Raw genomic sequence first — 22,333 nt, forward strand, 5'->3', positions numbered from 1 at the left:
CTTACATACCTAGTCATAGTCATGCATAGTCAGGAGTGCCTATTGAATGAGTGAATGGAAGCGATACGATCAGTTCTGTCAAATACATGGAAATTTAGGAGGACTAAGAAAATGTATTTTTTTTTCCTCCATTGGAATCTTTCAGTGGCTTTCCATTACTCCCTTTAATTTTTTTCTTCAACCACTTTTCCATCTGAATTCTCTTAGGGAGAAATAGATTTTCTGGCTGTTGGAAACACCTGTATAGTATTACTTATGCTCACTTATCCGCTTCTCTGGAATGACCTCCCTAGGCTTAACACCTATGCAAATCATGCCTTTTCTTTTAGGCCCAATTTGAGTATTAATTTATCTGCTTTCTTTTTCTCCATAGCACTTGTCATCTTTGAACATACTACATATTTACTTCTTTTGTTCATTGTACTTCCCTCCTTACTAGAATGTGAGCTCCTAGAAGACAGAGATTTTTGTGTGATTTCTTCACTGATTGTCTCACTCTGAGAACTGTGCCTGGCACATCTTTGATACTCAGTAGATAACTTGTTGAATGAGTGGTTCTGGCCTTACTAAACACTTTTCCTGAATGTCCGATATTCTGTGCTCTGTGTGTGTGTGTGTATGTGTTCCCTTCATGGATAGCATTTGGCTGGAATGTTCTGCTTCTTGTCTTATCCAATTCCTGCATATGTTATCTCTTTTAGGAAGCATTCTCTCCTTTCACTATCTGATTTGTTGTTGTTCTCCTTTGTTTCTGTTGGCTCCCTTGCTTACATCGATTATCTATCAGAGCATGTCTCATACATTCTTGTTTGATTTACATGTCTGTATTGCCCACCGTGCTTTAGGTTCTTCAAGAGAAATGACCAGTGTAAACTGTCTATGGTGCTAGAATACAGTAGGTGCTACATAAATAAATAAGTAAATAAGTAAATAAATAAATACCTTTTTCAATAATTAAAGAAGCTGGAATTGAGTCAAATCCTTATCAACACATTTTGCTTCTGCAGCAATAAATAAGTACTTGTAAGAAATTACATCATTTTTTCCCCCTGGTTAGCAGTTTTCTTATTTAGTCTGTGAATATAATTAGTCATATGCAGTATATAGCTTTGTGTTGACTTTCTAATAAGTCTAATAAGAATTAGTTCTTGATCTCTGAGTTCTTGATGTTTGGAATTTTTTTTACTACAAGAGATATTTTGTTCCGTCTCTCCAATACAACTTCTGTAATTTCTGCAATTTGCTGTGACAACTTCTTTTTGCAGAATTTTTGCTACTTTGATATCTTTGGAAGCTGGCCTTGGCTCCCCCATTTTACTTGTCTTTTTCTTGGACACTCTAATTACCTTGTCTCTCCCATTAAATAATCCAACTCTTGATTATCATGAAGCTAATTATGGATAGCAATAATTAAAAACTACATAAACCTCAAATTGCACCTTAAAACTTGTTTTAAATTTTCTATTCTTGGGAAGTCACCATAGAATGGTGAATGAAAAAATACTTCACTGTGAATCAGGAAATTTAGATTCGATGTTTGATTCTTCCTGGCTCCCAGATTTTCATATTCAGTATGAGCTATGTATATCAAAGTGTATTGGTATGATGCTTTACCTGAGAGATGTTCATGCAGGAAAGGACAAAGAAAGCATAATTATTTTTAAAAATTGCAAAAATAACTTCTTAACACATACATACTAAACATACACAGGTGGTTTGCTTAATGCCTGACTTAATTCCTGTTAAAGGCTTACTGTGGTAGAAAATCATGGCATAGAATCATGTCTTCTTTCATGTATCAGGGAAGGACTTCAACATCGTTTTATTTGTGGAAAGATTAAATTTCTTGAACTTATTCTTTAGAAAGGTTTCTTGTTTTCTTTGGGAGAGAATGTATTTGCACACTGGCTTTCTTGGCATTTATACATAGAAGGCTCAGTGCCAGGTCAGAGCTACCACCGGCATACTGTGTCTTGCCACTGCATTTGGCATTGCCTTATTGTTTGATGACTAGAAGGAATAAGGAAGGGATATTAGATAACTGTAAATAAAGTTGGGTATATTCTATTATTGACCTCAAGGGTCTTATTTTATTATTATTAATTGCTGTATGGAATGTTGTGGTCTTTTTGGATTACTTTATATCTAAAAACAGATATTATAAAGATGAATTTAGAGTGAATTCTTTTGGAAAATTTCAGATAGATGAAGTTATCATGTTTGATATTGAGGGATATAAATTCACTATCACATAATCTCTATTCTGAGAGAGTTTACAGGCTGACCAAAGGTGACAAACATGCCAAAGTTAAAAAATAATGCTATAACATTTTATAAATGCTGTTGTAGAAGTATTATGTAGTGGGGATAGTGAAGTGGTCCGTTTTATTTGTAAGTAATAAGATCAGCTATGGAAGAGATAATTTTTTTAAAAGGTGATATTTGGAAGACTGATCGTGTCAATTATCTTTTCTTTGTAACAAGCTGTCTGAAAATTTAGTAGCTTAAAACAACAGCTGTTTAGGTCATTATTCTGTGGGTTGTCAACTTTTGGCTGATTGATTCTTCGGCTCTGTGCTGTGTATTAGTTTCCTAGGGCTGCTGTAACAAGATACAACAAACTTGGTACCTTAACAGAAATTTATTCTCTCACAGTTCTGGATGACAGAAGTCCAAAATCAATGTTTGAAGAAGGCTGATTTTGTCTGCAGGCTCTTAGGGGGAATCTATTTCATGCCTCTCTCCTAGTTTCTGATCGCTTCTGGCAACCCTTGGTGTTCTTAGTTTGAACACTCATTGCTCCAGTCACTCTCTGCCTCTGTCTTTACCTGGCTTTCTCTGTGTCTTCTTTTTTGTCTCTTTTAAGGACACACAGAACTGGATTACAGCCCCCTCTGATCCAGGCTGATCTCATTATTCTCTTAACCAAAGCAAGATACAAGTCCAGTCCAAATTCAAGGAGTGGAGAAATAGGCTTCACCACTTGATGAGAGAAACTGTAAAGTCACATTGCAAGAGCCACTGGATACATAGAGGGAGAACATTTTGACCATCTTTGCAGTTTACCACACTGATAAAGAGAAATGGGCAGGATGAAGGAGAGGGTTGAATGAGTGTGGGAGTGGGGAAGAGAACTTACATGGCTTAAATATAGAGCAAAAATGTTAGACAGGCCCAGGTCATGTCATGGTTGATTTTATATATAATCTCTGTGGGTAGTGTGTTGATAATGTCTCCCTCTCTGTCTCTTTCTCCTCTCTCTCTATATATATATTTACTCTGTACTCTCTCTCTCTATGTATATATATATTCTGTGTGTATACATATATGTATATATATAGTGATATATATATATAAGTGATATATATATATTAGTGATATATATATATATATATATATATTTTCACATAGTGTTTGTATACATTTTATTTGCTGTTCCCCTCCTCCATCTATATTGTGGAGAAGTTCAAATATATACAAAGTAAGTGGATAGTATAATGAATTCTACTGTACCTAGTGCTTAGCTTCAGTAATTATCAAAGTTCTGGCATGTTTGCCATGTCTTTCACACCTTCAGCTATCCTATTTTTTATTCCTTTTTTTAAAGGTGAAATTTATATACATTGGAAGGCACAAACCTTAACTGTATAGTTTTGGCAAATGGATTTACCTGTGTAACCTATAGCTCTCTCAAGTTATTGAACATTTCCATGATCAGAAATATTCCTGGGGCTTTTGGGTGGTGCAGTCAGTTAAGTGTTGGTTGGACTCTTGGTTTTGGCTCAAGGCAGGATTTCAGGGTCTTGAGATGAAGCCTTGTGTTGGGCTCCACATTCAGTGTGGAGTCTGCTTAAGACTCTCTCTGTCCCTCACACTCGTGCTATCTCTCTCTCCCTCAAATAAAATAAATAAATCTTAAAAAAAAGAAAAGAAAAATACTCCTTGTGTCCCTTTTCAGTTAATAACACCATTCCAGGTAACTACAATTACTGATATTTTTATGTTGCATATTCTAGAATTTCATATAAATGACATCACACAGTATAATTTTTAAGTCTGTCTTATTTTGTTCAGCATAATATTTTTCAAGTAGTTTTTCTTGTTGTATGTAACAGTGGCTAATTATAATTTTTTATAAAGATTTATTTATTTGAAAGAGAGAGTGCATGAACAGGGCACAGGGCAGAGGGAGAAAGGAGAATCTACAGCAGACTTCCCACTGAGCTCAGAGCATGACATGGAGCTCAGGCCCAGGAGCCTGAGATCATGACCTGAGCTGAAATCAAGAGTCCGTTGCTTAACCAACTGACCCACCCAGGCACCCCTATTTTTTAATGCTGAGAAGTGTCCTGTTCAATGAATATCCCATAATTTGTTTTTTTCCCTTCTCTTGTATAAGCCTTTTTGTGGACATATGTTTTATTTATCTTACACTTGATCTTAGCCAAAAGGCCGAGAAGTGATATATTTTATTTATCTTAGATAATTAACTAGGAGTATAAAGTTGCTGGGCCAAAGGGGTGGTATATGTTTAATCTTATGAGAAACAGGTAAGCCCTTTGCAAAGTGGTAAAACCATTTAACATCCCACCATGGATGTATGAGAGTTCTGGGTGCTCCATATCATCTCCAATATTTAGTGCTGTCAGTCTTTTTAATTTAATATTCTAATACATGTGAGGTAGTACCTAATTGTGATTTCAATTTTCATTTCCCTGATGAGTAATGATGTTGAGCATCTTTTTCTTAGCTTATTGGTCATTTTTATCCTTTACTCTGTGAAATGTCTACTCAAGTCTTCTGCCCAGTTAAAATTTTTTTTTGATGTTTTTGTCATTTGTTATAGTAGTTCTTTTTGTGCAGAGGACACACATCTTTTGTCAGAAATTTGTTTTGTGAATATTTTCTCCCAGTTTTGGGGTTGTCTATTCATTTTCTTAATGGTATCTTTTGATGAGAAATTTTGTATGAACAAATCTAATTATTATTTTTAGTGATTTTTTGCTTTCCACATCCTCAGAAATTGTTTTTAATTTTTAAAGTTGAAACATAGTTGCCATACAGTATCATATTAATTGCAGAAGTACAACATAGTGATTTGACATTTATATACATCCCCAAATGCTCACCACGAGAACTGTAGTTACCATCTGCCATCACACAAAGCCATATATTATTGACTGTGTTCCCTATGCAGTACTTTACATTCCTGTAACTTATTTATTTTATAACTCTCTATTTACTTGTATATCTATAAGAAATCTTTGTCTGTTTCAGATCCTGAAGATGTTGTTGATGTTTTCTTTAAAAATCTTTATAGGTTTATCCCTTATGTTTAGGTCAATGATCTACCTCAAATTAATTTTTGTATAGAATGTAAAGTTTCTTTCTTTTTTCCCATTTGGATATCCAATGGTTCCAACACCATTTGTTAAAAAGACTCCCCCCCACCCCCCGCTTCATTGAATTGCTTTGGCCTCTTTGTTGAAACTCAAATGACTGCATGAGTATGGATTTGTTTTTGGAGTCTCTGTTCTATAGATCTATTTATCCTCATGCTAATGCTACAGTGTTTTGATTATAGTAGATTTATAGTGTGTCCTGATGTCATTTTATGAAAGTGCTCCATCTCTATTGCTTTTTTAAGATTGTTTTGCCATTCTAGGTTTTTTGCATTTCCATAGAAATGTGGAAATTGGCTTGTTGGTTTCTTTAAAAAAAAAAAAAAAAAGCCTGGAGATGTTCATTTGGATTGTCTTTCATTTTGGTGAGGATCAACTTTTTTTTGAGCAATATTGAGCCTTTTAAAGTATATCTTTTTAAAGCATTTTTTTCTCATGTCACTCACCAGTTCAAAACCCTTCACTCGTTCCACAATTGCATAGTGTAATGGTTAAGATCTTTAGGTGGCTTTATTCCCAACAGTCTGCTCTTAATTTTATCTATCACATGTATCCAGGCTGCTTGTTCTTTCACATACATAGTGTGAACTTTTTTCCCTTCATGCTTTTATTCTCTCATGTTCTCCATACTGGATATGAAGGCTACTCTCCCAATTTAAAAGATTCAATATTGCATATATTTGTTATAATGTCATAAATTATAAATTAACAGAAGTTTTTTTAAATTGAGGTATAGTTGATACACAGTGTTGCATTAGTGTGCACATTAGTGTACAAGTAAGAAGTTTTAAAAAAAATTTTCATGGGATGAATCACTTAAAATTTATACAGTTTTTAAATTGGAGCACCAAAAAAGTAAGCAGAACAGCACCCACCAAACAAAAAAGAAAAAAGCCACAATAAAAGAGGAATTTACTTTTTCCTTTTTAGTGGGAGGAGGGGCAGAGGGTTAGGGAGAGGGAGAGAATCTCAAGCAGACTCCTCACTGAGCACAGAGCTCAGTGCAGGCAGATCCCAGGACCCTGACAGCCTGAAATGAGCCGTAATCAAGAGTTGGGCACTCAGTGAACTGAGTCACCCAGGTGCCCCAAGGACTTCACTTTTATTTTTAAATTATTTATGTATTTTTAAAAGATTTATTTATATTAGAGAGAAAAAAAGAAAGAACACATAAACAGGAAGAGTGGCAGAGGAAGAGGGAGAGGGAGAGAAGCAGACTCCTCACTGAGCATGGAGCCCAATGGAGGGGTTCTGTCTACAATGCTGAGATCATGACCTGAGCTGAAATCTAGTTGGTCCCTTAACTGACTGAGCCACTGAGGTGCCCTAGGACTTTACTTTTAAACAGAAAGGTGAAGGTAGCTTAAAGGAAGGGTGGAGGAGATAAGAGCAAAATGCACACTGATCTTGAGAACCATGTAAGAAACACTGTCATTAGAGGTCACATATACAAACTGAGCTGTGAAGGACACTGGAAGAATGGTGCATTGTGTATGGTCACATACTCTACTTGGAAGTTCAGAGCATTCAGATAGTGGCAAAAATTGAGTATGAACCAATTTGAAGTTCTGTTGACATCATTTTGTTGCTTACAAATCACATACGGGTTAATTCAGGTTTCAGAAACAATTATTGAAGAATAGGCAACATTCAAGTTTTCAACTTTAGCTTCAATTTCCACCATTAAAATTTCCCTGATCCTCTTGGCTAGAAATGACATTGCTCCTTATGAATATTAAAGTACTTTATACTTGTCTTATGGTACTTACGTCTTCCATGACATAGGAGCATGTCTTATTCTTTTTTGGGGTTGCAATCTTTTTGAGCTAGTTTCTGATTTTATTTTTTATTTTTATTTTTTAAATATGATTTTTTTTTAAAGATTTTACTTATTTGTCAGAGAGAGAGGGAGAGAGAGCGAGTGCAGGCAGACAGAATGGCAGGCAGAGGCAGAGGGAGAAGCAGGCTCCCTGCTGAGCAAGGAGCCCGATGCGGGACTCGATCCCAGGACGCTGGGATCATGACCTGAGCCTAAGGCAACTGCTTAACCAACTGAGCCACCCAGGCGTCCCTTAAATATGATTTTTAAATTAGATTTATTTATTTTAGAAAGAGAGAGCACACGTGTGCACATGTAGGTGGGGGAGGGACAAAGGGAGAGGGAGTCTTTTTTTTTTAATGATTATTTATTTATTTATTTGACAGAGATCACAAGCAAGCAGAGAGGCAGGCAGAGAGAGAGGGGGGAATCAGGCTCCCTGCTGAGCAGAGAGCCTGATGCCGGGCTGGATCCCAGGACCCTGGGATCATGACCTGAGCCGAAGGCAGAGGCTTTAACCCACTGAGCCACCCAGGCACCCCTGAGGGAGAGAGTCTTAAGCAGACTGCTTGCTGAGCGTGGAGCCCAGTGTGGGGCTCGATCTCACAACCCTGAGATCAAAACCTGAGCTGAAAGCAAGAATCATACGTTTAACTGACTGTACCACCCAGGTGCCCCTAATTTTCTGATTTTAATTGTGTATATTCTGTAGCACTTCACATGGTATCCTGAATATAATAGGTGTTTGAAAATGCTTTATGAATGAATGAATGAATAAGTGAATGAATGATAAGTAAATGAAATGCAGCAGAGAAATGAGAGGTGAATATATAAAAAAGAGAGTAGAAAAAAATTGTACACCCCCTGCTTTTCTTTTCTGTTTTAGGGTTAGTTTGGTAGAGGCACTAAAGATTCCAAAGCTGTTTAAGCATAAGTATAATTATGATATGACGTATTTCCAGTGTGAAAATTATTTCTCTTTTAAGACATACCCATCCTCACAAGAACTAACAAGAGAGCCATATCCCTGTTAGATTCTATATTCATTAATCTGCTTTATAACTCAGATAATTTTAACAATTAATAATTCTCATCAAAAGAGATTTTAGGAGCTCCTGGGTGGCTTAGTTGGTTAAGCATCTGACTCTTGTTTTTAGCTCAGGTCATGATCTCAGGGTTGTGAGATTGAACCCCATATTGGGCTTCATGCTGAGCATGGAACCTGCTTGAGAGTCCCTCTCAACTTCTCCCCCCTAACCCCCAAAGATTTTAATTTTTTTCTAAATGTACAAAGTTGGAGGCTGCTGACAAAAGTAACTTCTAAATGGCAATCAAATATGCCCTTAGCTATAGAATTCCAACCAGGTGTGTCAGCTAATTTCATCTCAACAAAGGAAGTAACCATAATCATTTAATATTTACTTTGTAGATTAAAGGCAGATATCATTTACATGACATTTTCTGTAGAATTTGTCTCTTTTCCTTTTTTCTTTTCCATATTTGATTCTTAAATACTTAGGTATTAATTTTAGGAAAATAGATAATATGACCTATGGGAGGAACAGGTTTGAGTTGGAGGGGAGAAGTCAAAATCAGGATCTCTTTTTTTAAAAAAATAAGTTTTCATTTATAACTAGGCCAGAGTTTTTTAGTGGGACAAGTACCGTGTCCTATTTACCTTTGTAGCTTCTATTGTATAGCAGATACTAAAGAAAGATGTCTTAAATGAATCATGATGAAATGACTCAAAATATATTCAAATGACCACATCTAGTCTTTTGAGACTGAGGAAGGGTTGCTCACACTGAGTCAGCCTATAGTGCCTAAAGGAAAGTGCCTTCAAACTGTATGACCCTCCCTGAGGCGGGACAAAAATTGCATGCAATAAATAATATTTAAGTTTTTAAAATTTCTTTGATGACTATATCTAGTAATAAACACCAGACTTTGACAATTTGATAGCTTAAAATATTTCTCTTCTGCATGAAATGCAGCTGGACAAGAGACCATTAGAGTCCGTGAATAATTCTTTTCATTTGTTTTTAAAACTTTCATTCTATTTATTGTAACTATTTTCTATCTTTTGTGAGCTCTATGTCAGATACTTTCAGATTGCATATTTTATATATTGGCCTTGTCAGAAAATAGAGAACTGGATTAAAGTTTTAATTCCACAAATCATTTAGCTTTTATTTATTTATTTATATTTTTTATTTATTTATTTTTTTAAGATTTTATTTATTTATTTGACAGACAGAGATCACAAGTAGGCAGAAAGGCAGGCAGAGAGAGAGGAGGAAGCAGGCTCCCTACAGAGCAGAGAGCCCGAGGTGGGGCTCTATCCCAGGACCTTGGGAACATGACCTAAGCCAAAGGCAGAGGCTTCAACCTGCTGAGCCACCCAGGCGACCCATCATTTAGCTTTTATTTTTTATTTTATTTTATTTTTTTTCATTTAGCTTTTAAATGCAGATTCAAATTCAGTCTTTGGGGATAGAAAATGGAACATACATTTTTTTTCTTAAAAAATAGTTTAAAAAAATAGCTCATAATCTCACTAACCAGAAATAGTCACCATTCTATTAGCATTTCAGTAATTTTTTTCTAATCTGTATTTTATATACCTATATCTTAAAAAATTAAAATAAATACATATGCAATATTAGGTTTTGCTTTTACACTATATATATGTAGCTGTTTTTTCTGAAAGCAGATATTTGTAAAGCATGGTTGTTAATGGCTTCTAAACATTCTATTACAGATAACATCATGTTTTTAAAAATATTTCCCCCTGGGCACCTGGGTGGCTCAGTCGGTTTAGCAGCTGCCTTCGGCTCAGGTTATGATCCTAGGGTCGTGGGATGGAGTCCCGCCTCCGACTCCTTGCCCCGCAGGGAGCCTGCTTCTTTCTCTGCCTCTGCCTGCTTGTGCGCTCACGCGCTCTCTCGCTCTCTGACAAATAAATAGAATCTTTAAAGAAAAATATTTCCCCTTTTTCTTACCATTTGTGTTTTTCTAAATTTCTTTAATAACTGTGTAAGTCAATTATTGTCTAAAAGGTAATGGACATTTCTAAGGCTTTTTTGATAGATGTTTCTAAAATGATCATTAATAGCATCTTTAATAAATTTACATTTCCTCTAAAAGTGTATGAGAGTTTTTGTCTCCATGTACCTTCTCTAACAGCAGGACTGATTATTGAATACAATTTTTTCTACTTTAAGGGATTAAATAATCAATTAGCTTTTTTTTTCAAATACAGCTTTAAAAATTTTTTTTTCATCTATCGGCTTATTTTTAACTGCAAATTGTACATTTCCTTTTACCTTTTTGGATATAATCTCATTTGCATTGATTTGAGAGGGGTTTTTTTTTTGTTGTTGTTTAAAAGAGTTCTTTACATATTAGATGAAATATGCAGGATGGGTTTTATAGGTCAAAAACAGTTTTAAATATTCACAACTTCATATGGTACAACTTAAATTATGTACCTTATATTGGTTGCCAATATGTTCCCAGTTTGCCTTTTGTTCTTTTTTATCATGTTTTTTAAAGCATATAACAAGTTTAAAATTTTTTTGTTGTTTAATTTAGTGATCCTTTCCTTTGTAGTTTCCTCCATTGCTTTCTTACAGCAAAAGGTCTCTCTATCCCAAGGGCAGATAAATATTTTTGTAGTTTCATATTGTAAAATTTAACTTTTAAAATCCGTCTGGAATTTTGCTTGAATGTATTGTTAAGGCAGGGATCTGTTTACTGAGTGATGAAACAATTACTTTCAGATTCCTGAGTAACCTCTGTTGTTTATTTTCATGCCTGACTGCTAAATACACAAAATTATCATGTGTCCTAGGAATATAACAGTTTTGATCTTGGTTCCTCATAAAATACATTATTCTCATGCCTTGGGTTAGCTGATGTGCTTCAAAGACCAGTAATAATCTGGAGACCTTAATTTTGGAATGTTAATTCTAACAGTATAAATAATGGTATACTCAATACTTGATTTACTTGATGGCTCTTCCAGCGTAAAATTCTGTCATCGACAGAAGCTTACACATTAACCTAAATGGATAGTATTGTTAAATAAAACATTCTTTAGAAAGATTAAAAAAAAAACACCTTGATTATGTTTTTCCTTTTTTTCTTATACTTAAATTTGGCTTATGTTTAGGAATGATATATGTATTTTAAAATTTGTTCTTTGAATTAAGATACCAAGTGATGATTGACATATTAACTGTGTTCTAGGCCTCAAAGTGTCTGTCTCATCATAGATGTCTTAGACAGAAATTCCACTCATTTATTTTAGAGTTTTTAGAGCTTAATACAGTGTTCCTGTGGAATAAAATGTGCAATCTTAAATGAATTCAACTGAAGTCTAAGTTTCTGTTATTTTATCCAAATTATATGCAATGTCTGATGCCAATGAAGAAAAAAGTAAATTGCTTCAAGTTTTGTAATTTATTTTTAAGACATTTTGGTGAACTTTGTTAAATTCTTCCAGTGAGGGAAGACCCTCGCTCCTCCCTTTTATATTTGCACAGGTTGAGCACCAGTAATGATTTTTTTGAGTCTGAAGAAATACATGTGTACACTACTATTCAGATTCTTTCTATCTTAAACTTAATAGGCTTATATACATTTTTAGATAAATCTCTTGTGTCTAAATTGTTGCTATTTGCTGTATAAAACAGTGTAACAAATCTGATTCAATAATAAGTTATCCAATTCATAGATCAAATAAATTTGAATACTGAGGGATAACTTGTATTGGGTCATACTAGGTTTCACATACTATAGACCACTCAAAGGGGGAAGATAAAATGGATATACTCTTTTGGATTAAAAAATCCTGATGATCTCCAAATTCTCTTAAAGCCAACCAAAGATCTTGTCTTCAGTGTTCTAGAGTTTCCTGAGGGTTCATTAAGTTTCCAGACCTTAGTGGGATTGGGTGGAATGGGGAGTAGACCGTAGTCACAACTCAGAGGGGACAGAGGGTTTGTCCTGTTGAAATGCGCTTGTCAGAGCTGGAAGTTAGGATTTCTGTGATGTGGCCACTAGGTGGCTTTAGCTGACTGCTTAGAAAGGGTAAAGCCCAGAGGTACTATGGGGTTGCTTTTCACACTTTATTTTAGGAAAATAATATTATTTTGGGAGTATTTATTTTCTGAGCTAGATTAACAGAACCAATTCATAAAACTTAAAGACCTTAGAAGATCATCCAGTCTCACTTTCTTATTTTAGAGATAACATTTAGGAAGACTTCTCTAAATTGACTGCTATATAGGGGTAGAGTCAGAGTTAGAACCCAGTCTAACCCAGTTAGAACCCAGAGTCTCTGACTCCTAGTCTGATTTTTTAGCTGTTGAGTCAGTGATATAAGTTTATTCTTTGTTTCTCTGAAGTCATACAAGAGGGTTTTGTGGCACTGACCATGCCTAAGTAAGCCCTGGAGAAAGTGTGCATAGGAAATTTGTGTCCAGAGCAGGGGTGGGTAAAATAGTTGATGGGGATTAAGGAGTGAACCTGCTGAGATGAGCACTGGGGTGTTGTATGGAAGTGTTGAATCACTATAGTATATACCTGAAAGTAATATTACACTATATGTTAATTAACTGGAATTTAAATAAAAATTAAAAAAACTTAGTTCTATGCATCAAGAACCTGAAGAAATAGAGGTAAAATTCAGGCACTTGTTGACTTCTGAGTGAAAAATAGGGACTGGATATACATACATATGTTAAAAAAAAGGAATGTTGTGTTGAAGGCAGGTGGTAAAGTGGATACTGGTGGTCACCGTATAGGAGAGACTGAACAATGTCAGTATCTCTTCTCATCCAAGTTACGCTTTTCGATTAATGAGCTGACCATTTGCCATGGACCCAAAGTTGGGGAGTTTTAAAATTTCTTACTCATTCTGAATAAAGCCTAGACCCTTATATACCACATATATATATTTTTCAGATGAATAGTAGCATTTTTAAGTTGTTTTTTTCTCTCAGATTTTCTATAAGTTTTGATGAATATTTAACCTTTAGAATGGGACTAGAAACCTCTTTTTTTTTTTTTTTTTAAATCAAAGGCCACTAGAAACATAACAAATGCAAATCAAACAAATTCATTATGCATCAGTTAAAAATGACTGTATGACAGAGGTGACTTCTTTTTTCTTCTGAGAAAGCTAAGGAGGAAGCAAATAGTGTTCATTTCAACTTTTTATAGCAAGTTCAGGAAAATTTACAATTTTTAAAAATGGTATGCTAAGTTTATCTATAATTTATATATTAGGGCTAGTTTCTAGAGTAAAAAAAAAAAGTTAAAGGAGACTAAGAGAGAAGGAAGAGTGAAAGGATGGGAGGAAGAGGGATGGACAGAGAACTACGAAATGAGGAAATGGCTCCACAAGTGTTCACAGCTTGTTATGAATCTGCCAAGTAGGAGCTGGAATGAGGATTAAATGATACAATAGTTGAAAAGCTTTTGGAGCATGATTTATCACGTAGTAAGGTCCCCCAAAGTGACAACTATTATAATAATTGTTAAGGGTTCCCCCCCGCCCCCGTAATGAATCCTAACATTGGGAGTGCTTATATAAATATAAATCATGTTTGAAATATTTGAATTGAGCCTTTGATGTAAAACTTTAGGAATAGTTATATGGCCATTTTCTTAATGGCATGTTGAAGCTAAATTGAATAAAAATATTTTTGCCCAGGTCTAAATCCACCAAAAATTTGAATTATGTCTCATTTTCTCTTTCTTATTGTAGTGATTTAAAGGGAGTGATAGTCACTCTGAGTGATGATGGTCACTTGCAGTGTTCATACTTAGGGACAGACCCTTCTTTGTTCCAAGCTCCAAAGGTTGAATCTAGAGAACTACACTATGATGAACTTGATATAGAATTGAAAGAACTTCAGAAAATCATCAAAGATGTTAATAAATCACAAGGTATCTCATTTGCAACTTTTTATTATTTTGGTGTTTATTATAAAATTGATTTCTTTTGTATGTAGATAATATTTTAAATATATTAGTTAATTCTCTCCTCTGTCTTAATTAAAATCATATTTGTAAAAATAGTGTTGCTCTTTAATTTGTATTTTGTAGCTTGTGAAAAAAACGTTAAGATACTGCTTTTGTTAGTGTGTTTCAGGGACAGAGCTATCTAATTTTTTTTTTTTCTTTAAACTCTAAGAATGGAACAAAGTACTTCTCTGCATAGTGGTTTCAGGACTTGAGAAGAGCATTAAACTTTAGAGTGATCATTTGTTAACTTCTAATATCCCTGAAAACATTTTAGTTAGTTGCTTCTTTTAAAAGAAACCCTAGCAGTACATGAGTTACCACTTTGTTACTAAAAATGTGGTCATTTGCAGTTTAGTGATATTATTTAGGTATGCAGTTAATTAGACATCCAAATGGAATGTAGCCTGCAGTATGTTGATTTCTAATGACTCAGAGGCTGATGATATTTTCAGTTTCTGAGTTTTGAGCAACTCAATATTACCTTTCTTTGGGATTCACAGGGGTATAATTTTATTGTAAATTAAAAGGAGAAACAAAACACCAGTCCTGCAGTTTGAATTGAACATGTGAAAAACATTATTTTAAGTTTTCTTCTCAGAGTCAGGTAAAAGTATTTTTTTAATGAGAAAAAATATGGACTATTTTCACATAAGAGAAATGTTAAAACAAGTAGGAATAATAAAAGAAGCAGAGCATCAAAGGCCAACCAAAACACAAGATCCAATCTTAATCCTGATCCAATCACTTTACTAGATTTATATATTTTTCAGTCTCCATTACCAAGACAGATTCAGAGGAATTTAGATAATATATTTTAAAATATGATTATTAAGGTAAAATTATTATGCCTTGGCTTCACATGTTCTCTTAGAAAGTTTTGAAAGTAAACCAGTGAAACTGAGGTCTTTTAAGTAACTCCAATTACAGAAACCCATTTGTTGTCAGCATCCCCCCTCAAATGGCGAATGGTTAAAATTTGATGTTTCACATTGCAATCTAGATAGACATTCCCCCCCCCCACTTGATACTAGTGTTTGGGGATTAATGGAATTATGAGTCTCTTTTTGTCGTTTAAAAATATAATTGGAGAAGAGAGGCATATATATGGAACATGAAATTTCCAGAGTTCATTAAATAAATTTAATGTTACTTTTCACTTTAAATTTTGTGTCTTGAGATTTTGCCCTTCCCATAAACAATGTGCTAATGATATTTTGATTAACACTTAGTTGTGTAAAAGATTTCTCAGAAAAATCCTTTACAACTGTAAATTTTTTTTTTGGTGGCCATAGTGATACCCTTGAGTGAGAAGGTTTGAGCTATTTTAAAGTTGTCATTACCTTGATCCTTCTGTGTATCTTCAAATAACTGCTAATTAAGGTAGGGATGTGCCCACCGACTTGGGTGCAAAGTTCATTATTTATATAACCTCAAATTTTAGTTAATATTTAAAGTTCTCTGACACTTCTTTGCCATCATCATTAGGTTTTAGTCCTAAAAACAAAACAAACACAAAAAACCCACACGCACAACCAAAAAAACCCAAAGTGAAGCTTGTAAGAAAGAGGGACTTTTAAAATATTTTATTTCTAGATATTGAAAAAACTTAGTATCCTTATAAAACTGTGGTGTATTTGTTTATTAAAATACCTGTAATTATATAAAGGCACAGAATCATTTCATTATAGAAGATTATGAGAAGTTAAAACTCTGAACTTTTTGATGACCTCATTATTCATTTAAATGCCATTTAGCATAGTGACTTTAACTCACAAAAAGAAGTTCACAGTCTTGTGGATTATTTTTGGTACTTAGAGCTTTTTTATTTCTTCAAAGCAAAAGTTTCGGCAAAATTTAAAGCCAATTTAAAGAGTACATTTTGTTGTACACATGGTGTATATTATCTACTGTAATAAAAGTGTTTTTGAAGCTGATTTTATGTGTATAACTTATATGAGGAATGTATGTTGTAAGCATGAAATTACAGTAATAATTTCTGTATGGCTCATGGGTTTTGAAGCTTTTTATATTCAACTCATTAGTGTGAATCCTGCCTAGGATTTCTGTTACCAGTAGTCAACAACAACTGTTGGTAGGCACTTTCAGGGCAGAATTTCCTTATAATTTAGCCAGTTGATCATTCTATACCTGGGGTGTGAGGGAATGGGTATGGTACTGCGATGGCCTCCCACACAGTTGTGTCTTCAGGAGGTGAAAGAGAACAGTAAGAAAGAGGCATATAAATGAAACTCTGTATCCTATTGGAAATATGTCTAGGATAACTAAATTGCCTTTACCATTGAGTCCTAGAAGCATTTACTTGGTGACCTTGTTAGGAGATGTGTTCTTTAGGGCAATGTCTGGCTGCACATAACACAATACCCAAATAAGGTGGCTTAAACAAGGCAGAGGTTTATTTCTTTCCCGTAGAAAAGAAGTCCAGCAGTGGGCAGACCAGGGTTGGTCTGGCAGTTCCACTGTCATCAGGGACTCCAGTTCTTTCTCTCCCAGGGTCATCTCTTGGTCCAAGATGGCTTCTGGAACTCCTGCTTTCACATCTGCAGCTGAGTCAGCCCCCTTAAGGATCTTTCCTGGAAGCCACACCCTGAGCAGCTTCTACTCACATCTCACTGGCCGCTCCAAGCTTACAAAAGAGGCTGGGAAAATTAGTGTTTTAGCTGAGCACTTCATCGCTCAGTATAAAACTGAGCTTCTTTTAGTAAAGAACTGAAGAATGGTTATTGGGTAGGCAAAGAGCAGGTTTTTGTATTGTCACTAAGTAAGTTATGGAAATTCCCACACTGAATATTACAGTACTGATGGGAATGCTTGATGACAATGGTAGGTAGTTATTCTCTGTGTGAGACAGCTGATTCCTGTGGCATCATCCAAGAACTTTCCATGTTTTTAGTCAGCTATCCTTGGTGTGTGAGGGATGTTTCCTCTCAAGGTCACAGGGTAATTTCAGCAGTTCCAGGTATTATGTGCAAATATGATTTCCAGGGAAGAAGAGAGATATTCTACCAAGTCTCCTTTTTTATTATGGGGAAATAGCTTTCCCAGAAGCATGTGCCAGCACCCCCACTCCCAACTTTTCCTCACCTCACGTCTGCCAGGATTAAGCCCTGTGCTTACGCCTAAAACAACAAATTGTTAGGGGAATGAAATCACCATGATTGGATCTGACCAATCCAGTGACTTTGAGATGAAGGCGAATGCCTCCCTAGAATTATAGCTCTGCCACAAAGGAGGAAGAGGGGAAAGTAGATGTTAGGTAGACAGCCAATAGTCTGTTATTCAAATATATGTATATATATATACTACATATATACACATACACACATATTTGCATATACATTAATGTTTCTTGTTTATTTAGGATCTGTGTCATTTTTGTTCATCATATCTCATTATGCACTGTAAACATTTTAAGTCATGACATTATAAGTGAAAATAACATGAATATGGTAAAAATAATTCTAAGAGTATTAAAAGGGTAAAACTCCCAGATCTTAGTTCCTCTACATTATATAAAGGTAACCTTTATCAGGAGTGTTCGTGTATTCTTTTAAAAAAAAATCATATTTATTTATTTTTATACAAATATGTGCATATTAGATGCATTGTATTACCTCTTTTTTTTTTTTTTAATTAATAGACACATCCTGGAGTTCTTTTCATACCAGTATATAAAGTTTGAGAGCACTCTTATTTATAGCTTTGGGCTTTGGATCATTGCACAGCATACCATAATCTAGTCAGCCCTTTCCCTGTTAATAGAAATATAGAGATTTAGGTTGTTTTTGTTTTTGTTTTTAAAAACTACCAGCAGCAGAGAAGCTCCTTGGGCATGTCTGTGAGTATTGGATAAATGTTAAGGAGTAGAATTGTTAGATCATAGGATATGTATATTTTACATTTTGATAGTTCTGACCAAACTTACCTTCAAAAGGGTATAGTTTGGGCTTTTACCTATAGTGTTAAGGAGAGAACATTGAAGTTCCCAACACTCTTCAGTCACTGGGACATATTTTAGATAATATCTTTGGAGAAAGACAGTTTTTCTTTCAAATTTTGTAGCAGGGGAAGAATTGTCATCAGGTTTCTAATTCTGTAATGCATTAGTTTTGTTCAACTTACAAATATGTTTATGGAGTTGTTTTTTGATATGTGATATAGAAAAAACTTCTTTAAAAAACTATATACAGCAGTTTTGCTTTATGATTAAATATTGTTTTTCTTTTTAAATTACAGGTATTTGGCCCATGACTGAGAGAGAAGATGACTTGAAAGTTTCTGCCATGGTTTCTCCTAACTTTGATTCAGTGTCTGTAGGTATATTCACAGACTTTAAAAGGGTTTATGATAGTGGTGGACTATGCTGATTTGGGATCAATATGTATTGATTGAAATTTTTGGTCCCCAGATAGAAACTTAAGAGAAGATAACAACTTTTAGTCTTTATTACCTTCTAGAAAAAACATTTCCAATCTCTTAGTGAGGAGTTCCTTAGGATTTTGGTCTAAAAAAAGGAGAGGAAGGGGCACAGTAGAAGATGTTTTCCACATTATTCTGAGTCTACTTTTTTTTTTTTTTTTAAGTTTTTTCAGTATCATAATATTGAGATAATCATAATCCAGGTGAATAATACTGGCCCTACAAGATTTTTCTTGAAGGTTCAATGAGATAGTGTTCATATATATATATATATATATATATATATATATATATATACACACATATGAATGAGGAGGAGATAGGGAGGGAGGGAGGGGGTGTCTTTGCGTGTTATTTAACAAACAGTTGAGCAGTTGGGCCAGGAATTATTTTTTCCTGCCATTTCTATCTGTGTGACCCAGGGCAAGGTATTTTATTTTCTTTTTCTTAATTTTTCTCATCTGTGAAATGGGAATAATAATAGCATCTACTTTGTTGAAGTGTTACGATAATTAACAATATCATTATCATCAAATTACATTTTAGTTCTTTTAACGTTACTATCCTCACCACCACCAACACCACCACTGCCACACACTGCATTCCACTGCTTGTCTCATCCACTGCCATATCTTTAGTGTCTGTCACTTAATGAGTGCTCAGTATTTTTGCTTCATAAATGAATGGAGATGAGAAACAGCAAAGATGAAAGAGAGACTGTCCTTGGTCATGTTGCCCCACCTCCTTGTTTAGTTTTATGTAAGCAGTTGTTAGATTATAATTGGTTATGTCTCACTGCCTGCAGTTTGGGCAAAAATCTATTAAGTTTATCTGTCTCTGAATCAGAAGTTCATCAATTTTGGCAAGTGATCAAATTCACTGCTTTTTACTATATTTGGAGTTCATGTCACGTAATTTTACCTAGGGAATGACTTCGGTATTTAGGTATCAGAGCATAATATAGTAAGTACTTGTCCTAAGTTTTCAAAGATTAATCTTGGTATAAAGAGCCAACCCAAGCTGTGATAAAAATCACGTTAACATTGCCATAATATAGTAAGTTGGGCATACTTAAAAAAAGTACTATATATGAAAGAAACATTCACTCAGCTGAGTCACATAGTAGAGGCACTGTTTAAAACATTGGCCATTCAGCACGCACTATTTCTCACTCTACCTGAAAGCTGTAGTCTGAGTGGAACATTTTTGCTTAGTTAGCTGACAAATGTACACACATTTTCTTGCCTTGGAAATGATTCTTATTTTCCTTTGGGCAACTTATATAATTTTTTTCTAGATTCTCTTAAACATAAGCTATTTGGAACCAGGAATTCCCTTTCTGTTCTTTAGTAACTTTTGATCTTTGCAGGAAAAGGCCTTGTGTAATAGTACTTTATTGTAATGTATATTTCCCTATTGGTAACTCAGAGTGCTGTTTCCTCTTGACTAGGTGTCTCTTTCCATCCTCTTACTATTTTTTCCTTCTTAAGAGATTCCTGAGAGTATCATATTCATCCCATTAGAACACACTGGCCCAACAATTTATGTGGCTATGGTGCCATGGTGTCTTTGTGTAGCTCTTTGTCTCTGGCTATAATTTTATCTTCCCAAAGGACTACTGTCCTGGAAGTACCTAGGTGTTTAAACATGGATTGGAAAGAACAGGAAACAGGAGATGTTGGTTTCTCTTCTAGATATGTGGACAGCCAAATGTAAAACATTTCCTGGATTTCAGGTTCTGCTAGAGCAAAAAGCCTGGCTCAGTGTTTTATTTTGTCATTATTTATGAAAGCACACATCTAAAAAATAAGATAATTTCTATTAGAGCGGGGTCTTTTATAGATAAGACGAGCATTGCTGTCGTATCTTTTGGATTGAGAAGGTGGATCAGAGTTCATACATGGTTTTCTATGGATACGTATATAGAATATGCATCTGCCCACTCTTACTTAGGCTGATACCCAGTACAGTATAGCCATCCCTGTTGCTTAGAAGTGACTTTCTTAGTAAAAAAAATTCCAGATAAGCTAACTAAAAGCACAATAGAGCTATTCATTGGTTGAATTAGTGATTTTATTAATATTAATTGTTCCCCAGTCATGGATATTATTAGAAAATTATATTACCCTTTCGTCTTACTCTGTCATGGAGTGAGCATTTTTTCCTTTCAATCTACAACTCTAATAAGTAAGTTATAATTTCTAAGGAAATGTTTGCTCTATTATGTTATGCTCTGAATTCTTTAAGAGGTAGGATCAAGCAACCCAGGCTGATGTTCAAAGAATGACCTAGTTTATGATATGAACTATTAAAAAAAATACACTTCTACTTTTATTTTATTTCTAGGTGTAAGGCCCTTCAAGCTTTGTATCATTAGTTACATGTCTTAGATATATATTATTAATCAGAATAAAACATATCTTTGGCAAGTTGAAAATATAAGGACCTTAAAAGGCTGGCATAATGCTTATCTGAGAAATACAAGGAGGCTTTCTTCTATATAATATCAAGAACAAGTTAATATAATTAATTTCAATACTTAAAAATTTTTTAAAATTTAAATTCAATTAGTTTCAACACTTAAGTAAATTTAGCAAGAGAATAGTTTGATAATAAAATATGTGACCTTTTCTTTCCTTTTTGGAAAAGGTTTCTATTAGCTTATGACTTTCCAGTTGAAGGCATTCAAAAAGCTACATTAACCCTTTTAGTCTGTCATTAGATTGATAAGTCCGTTATGGTTAGTTTCCTATTTTGGTGGTGGGAAGTATATATTGCACACATTGTGTTTACTCATTGATGGACATGTAATTTGAAACCATTCTTTCCTTCCTTCTCTTCTCAATTCTGTGTTTACAGCAAGCTACTGATGTTGCAGTGGGAACTGACCTTGTCCCTTCAGTCACAGTTAAGGTATTGTACCATGGTCCTAGACTTTATTGTGCAAATGGTATTACACATTTCATCACATCTGCCACAATTGTCACCCTATGACTGGCTTATGGAAATGTAAAACAAACACTTGAAATTTGTATATTTCCCTCAGCTTTGGATAGCAAAGATAATCTTTATTTTTTTCCTACAAATATAAAACTGATAATTGCATTCATAGCAATGTTATGTAATATAAATAATTTTTATGGGTTATGTTTAACCATTATGTTTAAATGATCTAGGGTCTTTTTTCTAGAAACAAAATTAACATTTTAAGTATGTTGGAGGAATTGTGTCATTACCACTTATGATAGACCAACCAGTTGATTACAGCATCATATGTATAAGGGAATCATGCATGCTAATATCTTTCTTCTATATATAATTATGTGTATGTTTGAGAGGAATTTCTGGTCATCTACCTGCCATGACATTAACTTTAAATGGATGTATTTACAGCAAGAAAATATTAAATGAAGAAGCCACAAAGTAGAGTAGTGACAAATTGATGGTCCTAAAAAAATAGAATATGAAGGATGTGGTTTTGGTTAAGATTTTTAGTCCTGTCATTGTAGAATTTTAGAACTAGAACTCAAATGTAGAACCCTCTTAAGGCATTTAGATTAAAGTGTGGTAATCAGTCAGCACGTTATTAAGTTGAAAATATTTATCACTGCCCACACCTCGGAGCCAGGAAAAGTTGTGG

The 22,333-nt window shown here is 34.5% G+C and overlaps 1 protein-coding gene across 2 annotated transcripts in view; it reads left to right on the plus strand.

Annotated features, from left to right (window-relative positions):
* Positions 1-22,333, plus strand: part of LOC111147257 (Bardet-Biedl syndrome 9) — a 441,623-nt gene that overhangs the window by 159,384 nt on the left and 259,906 nt on the right. For both annotated transcript variants that reach the window (XR_002640607.1, XM_022503184.1), the window contains exons 10-12: positions 13,997-14,178; positions 18,511-18,587; positions 21,553-21,606. Coding sequence is in view for 1 of the 2 variants with exons in the window: in XM_022503184.1 (XP_022358892.1) it covers positions 13,997-14,178; positions 18,511-18,587; positions 21,553-21,606 (313 nt within the window). In the remaining variant the exon portion in view is untranslated. The remainder of the gene's footprint in view (positions 1-13,996; positions 14,179-18,510; positions 18,588-21,552; positions 21,607-22,333) is intronic.

This window comes from Enhydra lutris, unplaced genomic scaffold, assembly GCF_002288905.1.
Source record: "Enhydra lutris kenyoni isolate GAN:26980312 unplaced genomic scaffold, ASM228890v2 scaffoldscaffold16, whole genome shotgun sequence".
Taxonomy (NCBI): domain Eukaryota; kingdom Metazoa; phylum Chordata; class Mammalia; order Carnivora; family Mustelidae; genus Enhydra; species Enhydra lutris.